Raw genomic sequence first — 16,681 nt, 5'->3', positions numbered from 1 at the left:
TAAAAAATACAGGGTAGCTACGACAGACACGTTTCGGGACCTGCAGCGAGTTAGTGTGTGGGAAGAACTGACACGACTAGCTGCCGGCGAGCACGCGCGGGTGAGTTGACGTCACTGGCAATTCCAGCAACTGGGTGGAGCGAATCGGTAACTGCGGAGAGGAGACATTTCTGAACTTCACAGCAAGTTTCTCAGTTAAAACAAAAGCTGCGTGTTCCTGCAGAGCATGGGCGGCTCACATCTCAGCGTGTCTCACCCGGAGGTAAATCATTTGTACCCTAATAATACTTAATATTTACTTAGAAAAAAAAGAGATCATAATTAAGGTTTAATAGAATTTGAGACTGAATAAAATGCCGAGTGTCTGGTAATTCGGTACTTATCACAAAGCTGCTCCCTCCTATCTGGTAATACGCCTATTTTTGTTAATCACCAAATGACTTTACGCTCCACTGCACCCAAGAGGAAGTCTGAAACTGTCAGTCTGTATGCAGTTGGGCTATTTATGCCAGATGTTGTATTTGTGATACGGATGTAGTTACCCCACATGTTGCAGCTACAGGTCAATGCGTGAACTCTTTCTGTAAGACCAACAGAGTTTTTGACTATGTCTTGTGATTGATTATTATTGTTGTTGTTGTTATTTTGTATGTGAGAGTTCCTGATGAATTTGGGCTTTTCGCAGGCACTAGATGCCCTTGTCTAAATGTGATGGCCAGACCTATAACAAGGTGGCTTCTGTCCATCTTGGTGACCAGTGTCTCTGCTGCTGCAGCAGGTAGGCCTGTTCAAAAGCGCTTGTGCACAAATACTCATAAAAAGTACTTGCGCCTGCATTCAAAGGGAAGTGTTGTCGCCTTGTACCCCACAACTTTATCAACTGTAATAACCACAACACTTTAACACCCTGTTACACTAACCCACTTAAATGCCATGCTATCTGCAGTGCTGTTTTCTTTACAGTCATGTTTACTGATTATTTGATTAATTCTGTACTTTGAGAGGTTTTGCTTTATCATAACCCCTAAATGATTTGTTTTTCCTGTTCTCTAATGCTTTAGAAATTCCTTCTTTGTACTGCTTTCTTTGTTTAGTAATACTTTGGTTTAAAATCTTAAACTTAAACTTGTAGACACTCACTGTGGTACCGCTGTCCTGACCTTCTCTATACATTTTAAGATTAGAATCATCACCCCATCATTCCCACTGATTTTCAGTCCAGTTCTGGTGTAATTTGGCATCCCTCAGCTTTTTCTCCCTGTTTCACCCTTATTGAGAATTTTCAGCCATTCTTCCACTGAGACCATTTCTGATAATGCTTCAGTGAACAGTAGATGAATCACCTGAAGGGTCAGATGCATCTCTCAGGTCATTTTGTTTGTTCTGGTCACATTTTTTCCTGTTTTTGAGAACGTGAGTTTCCAGTAGTGTCCGTCTGCTGTAGAGAGTTTTTTAGGCTTGACAGTTCTTCTTTTGTAGTTTTGTAGCTGTAGCTTCCTCAAATTTGTTTTAGGACACACTGCACACTATGCCTAAATATGCCATGTTTTCAGCTAAAAGCTCTTTTGGAATCATCTTACAAAAATCCTATTTTATGCCTGTCAAACTAGGTTATATTTGATATTTTTCTTAGATTTAACTAAAGAAATACAAGCAAATTATTTGTTTATTAGACAGGCTGCTTGTAAAAAAGTGGCTAAATACAATAAAAAATGGGTTTTTGCTCAGTTCTGTGTTTTATGTAGGCACAACACTGGTTCGTCCTTTGACTTTGATCCCTTTTTATGCTTGAATGATTCTTTGGTCAGTGTTAAGTGGCCCTAAAAATAGTGTGTGGACATTCCTGAGTGAAAAAAGGAACAAACAACCAAAGAAAGAAACATGTTCCAAGAGAACTAGACCACTTTCAAAGGTTACAAAACAGTCTGGCTCCCCAGATGCAACATACAAAGAAAAGAGGGTAGCTCAAGACTTTTGCACAGTACAAGGGAATGGTTGCAGACTAACCAAGAGCAGACCAAGTATATTAAAGCTTAATTTTCACATTATTTTCCACTTTTCAACTAGGCACATGCAAATGCTATCCATAAATGAATGAGTATTTTAGTTCTTAGTAAAGGACTGACCTGTACAATAACAGAAAATGTTAGTTGGGAGCTTTATGTGCATCACATTTTCCTGAAGCTGAGGACACTACATCAATCTCAACACATTTTTACTATTTATTCTCACTATTTATTTATTTGGTGGCCCATCTATCACACCTATCAGTCTTTCCTCATTGTTTGTGCTGTTTTTAAAGAGAAGTGGTCATAATTGACTAGACTACACTTGTTTTGGATCCAAACTGCACAAACTGCTCATTTCCTGTTCTGCAATCTGCTTTCCTGCAGTAGTCGGCATATATTGAATGGGTTACTGCTAAAAGTGTAGAGGCTTACAAGAAACGTGTAAAGGTGGCAATCTTGCGATGAGTAAAATCAAAGGTATGCGTGTGTGTGTGCGCACAGATAGACGGATGCGCGCACATTTTTTTTCTTGTGGTTGAGAACAGTGTTAGATCTATTGCTTTCTCCCCCTTTTCTTCATCATCTCTCACTTCCTGTATCATTTTATAACAATTATAGTCACCTTTGCTAAAAGCCTTAACTTATGCAATCTTATTAAATGATAATAAATGTGGAGAATATGGTTGGAACTGACGGTAAATCAGTCGTGTTCACTCTTATTTCTTCACTCATTACATGTGTCTGAGTTTGTGAGTCATTGTAGCTTGGCAGTCTGTCACACAGGGTCAGTTTGCTTTACTGTGACTCGTGGGGATATTACCAAATATAGTTTTATTGCAGACGTTTTGTCACTTTCCTTTCTTTGTCTTTTGTTTCATTAGTTTTATTTCCTAGGAAATGAGACAAAGGAGCTGATTTAAAACACATCTGGAGCTTTTTAACAGTAAAGCTGTTATAAAAAGATAAATTAGCCCCCACTAGCAAGACGCAGAACCACATTAAATATATTAAATAAATACTCGTGCTGTTAGTGTGTTTGGGTTTTAGCAGCAGTGAAGGTGACTGGTGTAGCAAGAGAGAGAGGTTTGACAGAACTGCCAGAAAGTGACTAGAGAAGGGAGCTAAGGCTGGATTTTGGAGAAGGGAGAGTGCATGGTGTGGTTTAAGTAATGTGGGATCTTGAAGTGGATGAGTGCAGGCTGATTAGATGGACAACGAGGTGGGAACTCATTGCAGTTTATTTTTTCTGTACTTCATCTCTCCTCTGTCTTCCTGCATTCTGTGAGCTGGGAGTTTTTATATTCAGCGTGCTGCTGTGTTGCATCAGCGTAGGTTTTTGGTTGAGCAGTATTGAAAGGACAAGTTGTGGAACACATCTGGGAAAGATTTTGTGCATCACTGGCCGAATTTCCTGTACTTTGTTCGTATTTTTAGAAATGTTTGATACTTTTCTACATCACTTTATGTTAAAAAGATCTAGTTAAAGTAATGGAAAACACACAAATCAGGCACTGAGTGGACCTCACCTGCCACTTCGTTAAGCACACCTTGCTAGTAGTGGGTTGGATCAAAGTCTGCCTTTATTCTTCTTGCAAAGATTCAACAAGTTGCCGGAAACATTCCTCACAGATTTTGTCCATATTGCTACAATGGCTGCAGATTTGTCTGTCGCACATCCAGATTCAGATCTGGTGACTGTGGAGGTCATTTGAGTGTAGTGAACTATTTGTCATGTTCAGGAAACCAATCTGAGGTTTGTGATGTGGTGTTTTATCGTGCTGGAAGCAACCACCTGACTCTGGGTACACTGTAGTCATAAAGGGATGGGCAGAAACAATACTCAGGTAGGCTGGCCCAAAGACTGCTAAGAGAATTTCCCCCACATTATTACACAACCAGCAACCTGAACTGATGATACAACCCTGGATGAATCCATGCTTTTGTATGCCAAATTCTGAGCCTGCCATCTGAATGAGGAAGCAGAAACTCCTCTATTACCCAATTCTGGTAAGCCTGTGTGAATTTTGACCTCAGTTTCCTATCTTAGATGACAGGCATGGCAGTTTGACAAACAGCCACACCAGCCCATCTGGCACCAACAGCCACATTGAAAGTCACTGCAATAACATTTCTCCTTCATGCTAATGCTCAGTTTGAACTGAGCATTAGCATCCGGTCATCCCGGATCAGAGGATGCTGATTTTCTATGTGATTTGATGTTTGTGTTAACAAGAAGCATGTAACAGTTTAACTAATCAAGTGGCCTCTGAGTTTATAATTGAAACAGACTTTTGACCTTTGTCAGCTAGTACAGCGGTCCCCAACCCTCGGGCCACGGTCGTTTGGTACCGGGCCACGAGAGTTGAGGCTCGGGTGTAAAATTTATGGTTTCCAGAGTTTTTATCGGTTTTTAGCGTTGTTTTTTATCGTTTTTATCGTTAACTCGGTTTCCCTGGGTCTTTTCCTGTGTGTTATGAATAAATCTTCTTTTTTTGGTACCGGTGCTGGTTTTATTTTGTTGTATTTATCCAAAACACCATAAAGAACGGTCCGTGAAAGTATTGTCGGACATAAACCGGTCAATGGCGCAAAAAAGGTTGGGGGCCGCTGTTCTAGTATTATCCCTGACACTGAGGGCTCAACATGGATACGAATGTATTTTATTTTCTGTCCTCTTTAGTGTTTAGTTCAGATCCGCAGAAAATCAGAGTATAAAATGCTTAAATATGTCACCCCTTCATGTCAGGGATTAATTATGTTATTCAATATTAGAAATATGTGTTTCTGCTCATATTCACCTCATGTTCAAGACTTTCTGCACATTCAGAACTTTTCACAAAGCCTGTGGTTATAGAGAATTTCCTTGTCAGTTATCCAAGTAGCAACAGTACTTCTAAACCTGGGCTTAAAAAGTGGATCGTAATCCTTGTAAACATGACCCCTGTTTGGCAGCCCACAGTTGGCAGTCAGCTAAAGTAATCTGAAATGTAATGTAATGTTCTCCCTGCCTTGTCGGTATAAGCCCCACCCACCCCCTTACGGGTTCATGTGGACTAAGTGTGGCTTTACCGTTCCTACACCTTCCCACGGTTCACCCAGACCTGCCCACAGTGGGACTACCTGGGCCTGTCTGCTGGGACTGATGCTTTTGGCGTCTTTAGTGTAGTGGTTAAAACGTTTGCTTGGCAAGCAAAAGGTTAACAGTTCAAGTCCAGTCGAAGACACAGATCCCTTTGGTGTGTGATGACTCTGCCAACTCAAAACATTAGGAACTACGTGCTGTGGCGAGAAAGTCGCTGAAAGCTGCGTGAGTTAAAAAAAAATAAAAATACTGACACCAAACCTTCTCTTCATTTTATTTCGTGGCTCCTCCATGGGATGTGTGTGCACAACATAGACATTCACTAAATTGGCACAAAAGATTTCATGTATAAACTGTACAAACTCATATCTGATATAGTTTTTTTTTAATTTAAAAAAAGTCCCACTGTTGGAAAAAGACCTGCCTCTGAGGTTTATAGGAGTAATCCCTCTGCTTCTTTCATTGGGGCGATGTGTTCCCTGAGTGCCCCATGGACTCTATGCCTGTGCCTTGAAAGATCGTCTGCCCATGTGTCCCCCCTACTTTGTGTTGACAGATTTGGGAGGGTGTGGAATCATGGTTCAGCGGATGGGCATAGGCTAATAATGCAGCAGCTGTCTTTAATGGAAAGCGGAACTTCAAATCATAATCTAATGCAAACTAGACAGCTGTCAGAAAAACCATGTATTTAGTTTATTACAGAGACACTTTCTAAATCATTATTTGTAGGTGTGTGGGCTTGATTTCACTGTAAAATGACTGTATATGAGTGAGCATGCCTTTTTCTCATCACCTTTACTTGCATCTTGGCCTGATGGAACACGAGAGGAAGACGTAGAGAAAGGAGTTCAGGGTGTACAAACTAAGAACTGTTTTTATTGAGCAAGAGACAAACATGAGGAAAAGGAATATGGAAAAGGAAGGAATGGGGAAAAGGAAGAGGAAAGACAGAGGAAACAGTAGGAGTGAGGAAGCATTAATGGCAGGAAGAGAACAGTGAGAGGTTTGCCTCTTTGGACTTCTCCTCTTTGGAGCTCAAAGGAGGGATATCCTCCTTCTATCTCTCACGGGCAAGAACAAAAGCATCCTAAACACACAAAGGGAAGCGGGTGAAACAAAAAAGCAGATATGAACTCACGTGAAACATAAAACATAATGAAAGTGGGTCTGAAAATAAAACAGGAAGAAAAACTACAAACAAAACCCAGATTGGTAACGATGACTTGTGTTTGTCCTTTGTGTTTTTTCAGATCCGCCAGCTCCTCCCTCTGATCTTGAGTGCTTTAGACCATGTGACGAGACAAGCTGCCATGTGGACATACAGTGCACCTGGGATCCAAAGTCAGACCCTAAGATCCCCACTAACTACACCCTGCACTGGGAGCCAGCTCATAACCAGTAAATAAAACCCATTTTTTACAGCTGTAAACAATAAGAAATGCCCCCTGAATTTGTCTTGAACTTCTCCTGGTGTCATGTCTCGTCTGGTCTTTTCTTTCAGCGACAGCCATGTGAAAGGTGGGACCAGTTTAGACGGTCGCATTCCTCGAGAGGACTTCTCCGGTGGAGGAGAACTTCGGGTTTGGGTCGAGGCCGTTAACCAGAATGGCTCCAACAAATCTCAGCCGGTCGTCTTTAACGTCGAAGGAATCAGTGAGTCAGTCCCACAAATACAAACGCCACCACAAACGGCAGTAATAATGATCAGTTCCTAATACCGAAAATTTTTTGATGTTTATCTTCAAATGATTGATTTTCATTTAAGTAATATTAAAGATGAAACTTTTTTTTTCACTGCTAGCCAAGCCACCCCCACCTAAAGACATTACAGCCGAACCGGAACCGTTGGAGTTTTTGTGGAACACTTCCTGCATAGAGTCTTCTGGACGCTGTCACATTCGATATCGGACTAAGGGAGAAACAGACTGGCCAAAGGTGTAGTGCGTTTAGGGGTTTTCTTCCCCATTAACAAATGAATACATGAAATAAAGTCCTTAAAAAAGCTTATTAGGCAAGTTAAATTGTATAGTTTGAGAGACAAAAGTGTCATCCAGTGAAATTATGCTCAAGCTTGTTTTTTTCCTCTTGTGCAGTTTGAGGATGAAGTACATAGCACCTACGCAGTGGAGGAACCGGACCTTTTTACGGTTTATGAATTCCAAGTTCGTTGTGACTGTGGTATAGGATTAATGAGCGACTGGAGTAAGATCCATAGCGTTAGGAGCTCAGAGTCAGGTGAGAGTCCTCATTTGGAGTAATAATAATGATGATAAAAATAATAATAATAATAATAACTTAGATCTTTATGGCACCTTTAGTGGAACCTAAGAAATGTCACGAGGATTGCATCACTTTCCCAAGTTTAGCATTTAAGAACAATTCAAAAAAGGTTCATGTTTCTCTGGGTTTTTTTGTTTTTTTGTTAAAAAAAACCTCTTTAACATTCTTTCACATATTACATCAGAATTGGGAAGCCACTTGAATTGTAGCTGATTACTGTAGTTTTGCATTAAACTGTAACTGTTCTCTTAGCTGTTTTAGTGGCATGTCTTTCGTGCAGCTAGAAGGAAAATGTTGCCTTATCTCCCTGGCTTTGTCTCTTTCTTGCAATGCCACTCAGTCCCTGTTGGAGAAGTGGATTTATGGAGGGACTGCGGTATTTCCCCTCTAAGCTCTGACTGTTTTCTGACTTGGAAGGTAGGCTGAGAACTAACTCGCTCACTCTGTCTCACCACGAGCCAACTCATCCCTCACTCTCCTCGCCTTTTCTCCATTCCCTCCAGAGTCTCTCTGATTCTCAGGCACGTGGGTTCATTCGTGGATATAACCTCACAGTTTTCTACAGCAACGGCTCTAAATTGCAGATGTCCACGGCCGAGCCAAACAGGCAGTACGTGCATGAAATTGTGGAGCAATTGTGCAGCAACGGTACCACAAAATGGTTCCTCAACGCCACTCTGAAGGATGTGTCATCAGTCAGCATAATCGCCTACAGTTCTAAAGGTGCCACAAAGGAATCGTTTCTGAATATATCAACAACAGGTAAGAGACTGTGCAGACTTTCATAAAAACTACAGGACGCTTTGAAGCCCCTAGCGGCATCTAACCATCTCCGATAGGGGATACATTTAACCTTAAGCACTGGTCTCTTGTTAAGGTAAAGAAGAAAATGTTCTAAAAGTTAACCTCGAGATGAATAAAGAGAACCTCAGCGTGTCCTGGGACCCACCGTCTGACGTCTCCGAGCTAGAAGAATACGTGGTGCAATATAAACAGGCAGGATCTCCACCTGGCCGAGAGTTTGACTGGATAAGAGTGAAAAAAAGCCAGAACGGAACATTTTTTAAAGGTCTGTAATGTGTCAAACCTCATTAATTAAAAGAGTTGTTGTTGTTATGATAACTGTTGATTGCATTTTGAACCCTGTTGTGTGTTGTATGTCTCCACCTACAGGTCAGTTTCAGGAGTACAAAGCATACCAAGTGTCGGTGTTCAAGGTATTGAACCGCAAGGAAGTCCTCCATCTCTTCACAGAGATTGGATATTCTCGTCAGAAAGGTGGCGCTCTCTGCTTTGTTCCTTTGATGGTTTCAGGCCACTGTAGCCTCTTTTCTCTCATCATAATAATTTTTTTCTTTTTTTCTTAATCAGCTCTGTTAGCAGTGCCGTCATTTAAGGTGGAAACTCTCACTGAGACTGAGGTGACTCTTCACTGGAAAGCCATTCCTCTCTCCGAGCAGACTGCCCGGATCTGGTGCTACGAAATTGGATACAAATGGTTGGATACGCAAAAAGGTATATAGCAGCAAACTATGTTACAGTTCAGTTATTTCTGGCTGATTTTTGCAAAGCTAACTGTTCATAGTTAGTAAAGAAGATAGCATGCATGCTTAAAATATAAAGCACATTACATATGAAGGGAAAAAAGACAGAAAACAGGATAAAGATTTTTCTGGGTTGTATTTATCAAACATCTCAGAATTAGTCCTATATAGCATAATATAGGACTTGGCTTTGTGTTTTAAATGTGTTCCTGATGTATTATTTCTGCCTTAAGCTCAGGTCTTGTACCAGAGGTCTGGGATTTTGAGGGCTCCGCACAGTATCTTAACTCTTCCCAGGACATTCCCCGAATCTGCTAAGGCCACTCTCTCAGTTTACACCCCCTAACGGTCCCAACAACCACTGGGTCCACTTTGGACTTCCACGCCTATTCCTTCAGCCACTAGTACATAGCAGTCGTCTTGTGCTCCTTTTCTTTTTTCTAGCATTGCTATCAGCTGGGATCACGTCATCTATCACAGCTGCAGTCCCCTGATGCTTGTCAACCACCACAGTGTCTGGTTGGTTGGCCAACAGCTGTTGGAAGTCCCACAAGACCTTAGCCCTGTTGTTCCACTTTCAGAGGTGTGTCCCACTGAGACGTGTGGACTAATACTTACGTGACCCAGATGTTCCTGCACTGTATCCCAGCCACTTGGATTGTGCTTCTGACTGTACATTGTCTTAGGGTGTGAACGATAGGTTCAATTGACATGTACCATACTCGAGAAGAACTTCCCTCCATCCCCTCTCCCCTGCAGGCTTGCACTCACATTGTGTTTAACTGTCTGGGCTAATTCACTGAAGTTTCCTTTAGCGTCACAAATACTTTTTTACTCTTAGATAAAGCTTTTGCAGAACCCAAGGAGCTCATGATTCTGTGCATTTTGTGGCACCCATAATGTGGTGGTGCACCATCTTGCTGAAAAAACTCAGGGAACGTGCCAGCTTCAGTGCATAAAGAGGGAAGCACATCATCATGTAGCAGTTTCAAATATCCAGTGGCCTTGAGGTCTCCATTGATGAAGAATGGACCCACTATCGTTTTACCCCATATACCACACCAAACCATCACTTTTGTTGTTCCAACAGTCTTGGAGGGATCCATCCAATGTGGGTTAGTGTCAGACCAATAGCGGTGGTTTTGTTAGTTAACTTCACCATTCACATAAAAGTTTGCCTCATCACTGAACAAAATCTTCTGCATGAACTGAGGGTCCTGTTCCAATTTTTGTTTTGCCCATTCTGCAAATTCTGTGCGCCGATCTGGGTCATCCTCGTTGAGATGCTGCAGTAGCTGGAGTTTGTAAGGGTGCCATTTGTGAGTAGCTAATATCCGCCGAAGGGATGTTCGACTAATGCCACTCTCCAGTGACATGCGGCGAGTGCTACGCTGTGGGCTCTTGCTGAATGAAGCTAGGACAGCCACTGATGTTTCTTCATTAGTGACAGTTTTCTTGCGTCCACATTTTGGCAAATCCAACACTGAACCAGTTTGAACACAATTTCGATCTGCTCCTCATGTGTTAACCTCTTTGACATGTCAATGGCAAAGAGAAACTTGCAAATAACTCATGAAAGAATAAAGTTACGTTGAAACCAAGCACACCATTTTTCTTGTGACATTACCAATAAGTTTGATGTGTCACATGGCCCTCTTCCTATTGAAAAAACAAAAGTAGTATCCAAGATGGCCGACTTCTAAATGGCCACCATGGTCACCACCCATCTTAAGGAGTTTGCCCCCTCACATATACTAATGTACCACAAGCAGGACTTTAATATCACCAACCATTCCCATGTTATTACGATGTATCCATTTAAATGGCCCACCCTGTACTACTGAACCCAGTGATTTTTATGGGGGCAGGTGTGGGGTGCAGATAGGAATGCTACTAGATTTGCACTGTGCTCGAGTCCAGATGAACTGTGTCCCAGCCCACCTTTTCAAGCAAGCAATGGCAACTTACCACTGCCTCACTTCTTTTCTGCCATATTTGCAAGAACTTTCACAGCCCAACTTTATTGACACCCGCAGCATGAACGCATGACAGGAATGTGCCGTGGTTTGTAGTATTGGACCTCTGATTTAGGATTTTTTGGAATATAAACTCTGGTCTAATAATTAGAATTTTCAGTTTTTGATTATAGTTTAGAGTTCTTAGTTTACTTTCAGTGTTTTTCTTTATTTTTGTAATCATAGTAGCCTAATGCCTTTGTGCTTTAGTCATTTCATCATAGGTGATGATTTTACAGTAGTATAATCCTACTAATTTCATCTGTCTGACATACGTGCATTATTAATGATTAACACCTGATTAGTGACTTCCTGCTCTGACATATTTGATAAATAAAGACTCAATAACTTTGATTACACACGTAACCTCACTCCAGACATTTTCTCTCTTTCAGTGTTCAATGTAAATGCTTCCAATGATCATCAGCCCTTCACGCTCCGTGATCTCAGTCCAGGCGACTATGAGGTGTGGATGAGAGCTATTACTGAATTTGGACGTGAAGCGAATGCCACTGAAACATTCAAAATAAACCACCAGCAAGATATGTATGGTAGGTAGGATGGGTTTGACGTTATGTTTGAAGTTGTTGTTGATTTTTCTTTATTTTTCTTGCTGGATGTAACTAACTTAGGGTGTAATGGATTGTGCAGTGTTATAAGATATGAACTATTTATTATTTCTCTCACAATGATCGCTTCTCCCTCTTTTTTTAGGGTTATTGATACCAGTTCTGTCTGTTGTTGTGCTCCTTTGTGTGTGTTGTATTTTACTCAGGTGAGACGCTCATCTTAAACTTATCTCTGACATCATATTTGAAGCACATCACAATTGTGTTACGTACTGTTAACAAATACTTTTATATTCTGAATAAATGTTGAATAACATGAGAAATATAGTAAAAAAAAAATATCACAGTATACCAAGGACACAAAACATATTAAATTCAAACTCCCTCCAGTTTTGTCTTTATGAACATAGTTACTTCTACTTTTTTATGAGGTGATCTCCCAGTCTAACATATTTGCTGTTTACTGTCTTGTCTCTGGCAGCGTTTGTCCAGGACCAATCAAAGCATGTCCACTGATATCTTCGTGCACCTATGAGAAAGTGCCTGATCCCCGCAACAGTCACATCTTTAAACAGATGAAGCATCAGGTTAGACTGAATGAAACGTAACTGCGAGGTTTCTATAGACTCCTAAAAGTCTTAATTTTTTTTACTGTATTTGTTATAGTAAAAGCCTTAAGTTATATAAAAAAACAACTTTAATAATGGTTTCAAAAATCCTTTAAAAGATACTTTCTGGTATTGTAAGTAATTAACAAAATGGCTCTTTATAGATCTGTATTACAGAAACAACAGCAGTCATTCTGTGATGTGAAAAAGAAAGTTGTCACAGGACTGTATGCAATCCCATGGAAAACTAAGTAGACATCATCATTCAGCAGCTTGTAGAGCCACATTTAGCAACAACTTAAACTGATTGTTTCCTGTATGGCTATCAGCATCTCACAGTGTTGTGGGGGAACGTCGCTTCAGTTGGTTGAGGTTTGTGGGAATTTTTTTTTAAACGCAGATCTCTTAAGTTCCCACCAAAGCATTTCAATCAGGTTTAGCCACTGCAACATGCTGAGTCTTTCCTTTTTTAGCCATTTGGTTGCAGATTTGCTGCTCTGCTTCGAATCATTGCCCTGTTGCATGACCCAGTTTGGAGCATAATTTACTATACAGAGGAGCTCATGGTGTCCTGGTCTGGCTCCAAAACAATCCCAAGGCTACTAATGACAAAAAATAAGCTAAATCAAGACCAATACCAGTTGATGCATACAGGTCACTGATATATAAACTTGGCTCAATGATAATCAAGAAATTGTTTTTTGTTTTTTCTGTCTCTCTGTAGTTTAATGATCCTTTGGGCTGGATATGCATTCCCGTCTGTGAGCCACAGCCCAAGATCTCTGTGCTCGAAGTTGTAAAAATAAAGTCCCCAAATTTAAACCCTGATGGATTAGTAGGACCAGTGACAGGAGACAAGTTTTCACAAGATGATCAGAGGGAGGATGCTGTCCGAGAGGAGACTGGAAGGTTGGACCGCAGATATGGAAAAGAGCCCTACAGCAAAATGGTTGATTCCGATGAGGAAACGAGTGGCAGCTCATCAGAGGAAGAACAGTTCACGTCTGGTTACGAGCAACACTTCATGCCCTCTCCTTTAGAAGTAAGTTTTATCAAAGCCTCACACCTGATCAGAGACATTATTCTCATTTTTTTCTTTCTTTGTTGTTATTTATTGACTTTATTTAAAAAGAGCCAGTATACAAATAGTAAAGTAATACTATTTTACCTCAGACATACAGCTAAGCACTGGTCCAGGTCAGTCAGCTCACTGAAATTATTTCTTTGCGTCATCGGATGTGCTCCCAACTCTGCCAGCAAGAGCTCAAACTGCCCCGCTGACAACCTGGAATATGTACGAAAGAATCAGAATCAGAATACTTTATTGATCCCTGGGGGAAATTATTTTTTGTTACAGTGCTCCATTATAAGCCAACATTAAGACAAGACAGACAATACGCTAACTAAGAATAGTACAATATATACATATACATACATACATACATAAGTCACTCATAAATAAATAGCTGGAAAAGAAACATGTGTAGTTGTAGCAGCAAACAGTGTGTTAAGTGGATGCGTTGTACAGGGAGATGGCCACAGGCAGGAATGATTTCCTGTGTCGTTCAGTGGTGCTTTTCGGTAATCTCAGTCTCTCACTGAACGAGCTCCTGTGACTGACCAACATGTCATGGAGTGGGTGGGAGGTGTTATCCAACATTGTCTTTATCTTGGACAGCATCCGCCTCTCCGACACCACCTTGAGGGAGTCCAGCTCCATCCCCACAACATTACTGGCCTTACGGATCAGTTTATTAAGTCTGTTGGCATCTGCGACCCTCAGCCTGCTCCCCCAGCATGCAACAGCATAGAGGATCGCACTGGCCACAACAGACTCATAGAAAATCCTGAGCATTTTCTGGCAGATGTTGAAGGACCTCAGTCGCCTCAAAAAATAGAGACGACTCTGGCCCTTCCTGTAAAGTGCTGTGGTGTTTTTAGCCCAGTCCAGTTTATTGTCAATGTGTACTCCAAGGTATTTATAGTCCTCCACAATGTCAACACTGACCCCCTGGATTGAAACAGGGGTCAAGTGTTTCCTGGTCTTCCTGAAGTCCACGATCAGTTCCTTGGTCTTTGCCACGTTGAGCTGCAGATGATTCTGCTCACACCACGTGACAAAGGAGTCGACCACAGCCCGGTACTCTTTCTCATCAAGCAGCTGTGATACAGCTTCAAGTCCTGGATTAAACCAGGAAATTCTCTCTGCTGCTTCCTTCTCGTGAGAATTGGGTGGACCCAGGATCTCAGTTTCTTACTTTTCTAGTTTAGAAACATCCTGATTGCTTGATGTCAACTTCATTTTTTTCACTGTGTGCTTTTTGAGGGCAGATTTTCTCCCAAAATGCATCACTTTTGGTGTTTGTATACATTAGATGACAAGTTCAGATCACAAAAATTCAGAATTTTGTGTGCTTGGTTTGTAATGGCCTGTAGTCTAACTCTGTCATGATTTGCAGCTTTTGCATTAGTATACGACCATATCATGTTTAGTTTTTGTTTTTTATTCCACTATGATGTCATAATTCTGCCAGTCTTATATACACTTTGCAACTAAAGGCTCCCTTATTTATTCAAATCCTTTTTTCTCTCTCTCTGTAGTTTAATGAGTCCTTGGACTTTATCTGCATTCCCGTCAGTGAGACACAGCCCAAGAACTCTGAGGGATTAACAGGGCCAGTGGTGGGAGATGAGTCCTCGGAGATGGAGAGCCCAGATGATCAGAGGGAGGGTGGAAGAGAGGTGTACAACAAAATGGATGATCCCTATGAGGAGACAGGGGATTTCTGTAGCTCATCAGAGGAAGAACAGTTTACATCCGGCTATGAGAAACACTTCATGCCCTCTCCTTTGGAAGTACTCTAACATTGGCTATATCGCCACACCTCATCTGGCACGTTGTTTGTTTGTTTGTTTAATATACGATTGTTTAAGATGGGAAACCTCTGGATAGCCTTTTTCTTGAGATGCCTGCAGAGCATTTGGGTCACTGGAAAAATTTGTCTGCTGAAGCTGATTTTATGTCTCTCTCTGTCACAGTTTTCAGCTTTTGCATTAGTTTGTTCCATCTAATCATATCATGTTTATTGTTTATTTTTTGGATACTTTTTCTATTTCAGTTAAAGTCGACTTGCTCTGCATCCCACACTTTGCCCAGCATTGAGCCTGACTATGACAACACCAACAGCAGTATTTTTAAGAGTCGAAACATTTGCAGGATGTGCAGTAGTTTACAATAGTTTATTTCGAATCTGCATATTAACCCTAATCAAAGTGCACAGAGTGACAAATTATACTGACACCACCTGCTAAAACACTTTATGGTATTATAAAGTATCTCAGGAAACTCAATAAAAAATAAAAGTTATCTGTACAATTATAAAACTGTGCTTTAAACAGATGTTTGTTTGTTTTTTCACATAAAGCGTCTTTAGGTAACACTGGATCTAATTTTATCATATCCATGACCTGTATGAAGTCACTGGAAATAGAGTCTGAATTTGTTGCTATTTACTCACACACATGCTCTGTAAATGCCATCCATCCACTCTATTCCAATCCAATCTGGGTTGTGGGGTAAATGACAATCCTTTGAATTTGATTTTTAAATGATTTTGAGTGTGTTGGAAATATTAACATCTTTCTTAGTTTTTTACATTGTTGTACAATATACTTTATATTTTGATAAATAAAATGTCTGTCAAATACATGTACAGCCATCACATTTGATTTAAATTACTAATATTGACTGTTTAAGCAACACCATGCTGGAGGAATATGGTGTAACACACAATTTAGGTGTAATGATTAGAGATTACACTTAATAACAAAACCCAAAAGGCCATAATTGTAACACATGGTTAAGTTGGTTGTTATAGATAGATAGATAGATAGATAGATAGATAGATAGATAGATAGATAGATAGATAGATAGATAGATAGATAGATAGATAGATAGATAGATAGATAGATAGATAGATAGATAGATAGATTGATTGATTGATTGATTGATTGATTGATTGATTGATTAAAAGTATATTTTGGATTATGATTGCAGTTTTAAGATCAGAGTTGGGTGGAGAGGAGTGTCAGGGATGCTTTATGACAGAAGGATAGCAGCAAGAGCGAAAGAGAAGGTTTACAAGATGGTAGTAACCTGCTATCATGTATTGTTTGGAGATGGTAGCAACAACAAAAATAAGTGAAGATGGACAAGATTAGAGGGACAGCACTGGAGACAAAGTTAGAGGCACAAGGCTAAGATTTTTTGGACATTTACAGAGGAAGGATAGTGTTGAAGATGGATCTGGCAAAGAAGGTGACCACAGAAAAGATCTGTGAATGTAGTGACGGAGGAAATGCAGAGGGTTGGTGTGACAGGGGAGCTTGGAACACAGTGAGATAGTGGCAGATGTTCTGCTGTGCTGATGCCTAAAGGAAAGAAAAAAACGAACTTCTGTGCAGTTAACTACATTTATACTACATTTATTTCTACATTTAACTCCTAATTAATGCACAATCCATCTTTTAGGTCGTCTTTAATTCCATTTTTAGTTAAAAAAAAACTTGCGTGC

At 40.5% G+C, this 16,681-nt stretch overlaps 1 protein-coding gene across 1 annotated transcript; it reads left to right on the top strand.

Annotated features, from left to right (window-relative positions):
- The first annotated feature begins 119 nt into the window (after positions 1-119).
- On the top strand, positions 120-15,816 carry il12rb2l (interleukin 12 receptor, beta 2a, like). The gene is made up of 16 exons (XM_086288984.1): positions 120-262; positions 686-778; positions 6,342-6,489; positions 6,593-6,744; positions 6,893-7,026; positions 7,185-7,326; positions 7,712-7,788; positions 7,875-8,133; positions 8,249-8,440; positions 8,545-8,649; positions 8,743-8,886; positions 11,326-11,481; positions 11,645-11,705; positions 11,981-12,086; positions 12,832-13,149; positions 14,709-15,816. Exons 2-16 carry the CDS (start codon positions 712-714, stop codon positions 14,970-14,972), a joined length of 2,325 nt encoding a protein of 774 aa, XP_086145110.1. The 5' UTR covers positions 120-262; positions 686-711; the 3' UTR covers positions 14,973-15,816.
- Positions 15,817-16,681: the final 865 nt, after the last annotated feature.

Source organism: Aulonocara sp. 'chitande type north' Nkhata Bay, linkage group LG4, assembly GCF_057382095.1.
Source record: "Aulonocara sp. 'chitande type north' Nkhata Bay isolate Kocher_YH1m ecotype deep benthic linkage group LG4, A_spYH_male_GT1.1, whole genome shotgun sequence".
Lineage (NCBI taxonomy): Eukaryota > Metazoa > Chordata > Actinopteri > Cichliformes > Cichlidae > Aulonocara > Aulonocara sp. 'chitande type north' Nkhata Bay.
This window is presented reverse-complemented; position numbering and strand designations above follow the sequence as displayed.

Bases quoted from the DNA above. Each gene is read 5' to 3' on its own strand.
- il12rb2l (XM_086288984.1), top strand. From the start codon at position 712: ATGGCCAGACCTATAACAAGGTGGCTTCTGTCCATCTTGGTGACCAGT. The intron at 8,441-8,544 runs GTCTGTAATGTG...CTCCACCTACAG, and splicing joins GAACGGAACATTTTTTAAAG to GTCAGTTTCAGGAGTACAAA. The intron at 8,650-8,742 runs GTGGCGCTCTCT...TTTCTTAATCAG, and splicing joins TGGATATTCTCGTCAGAAAG to CTCTGTTAGCAGTGCCGTCA.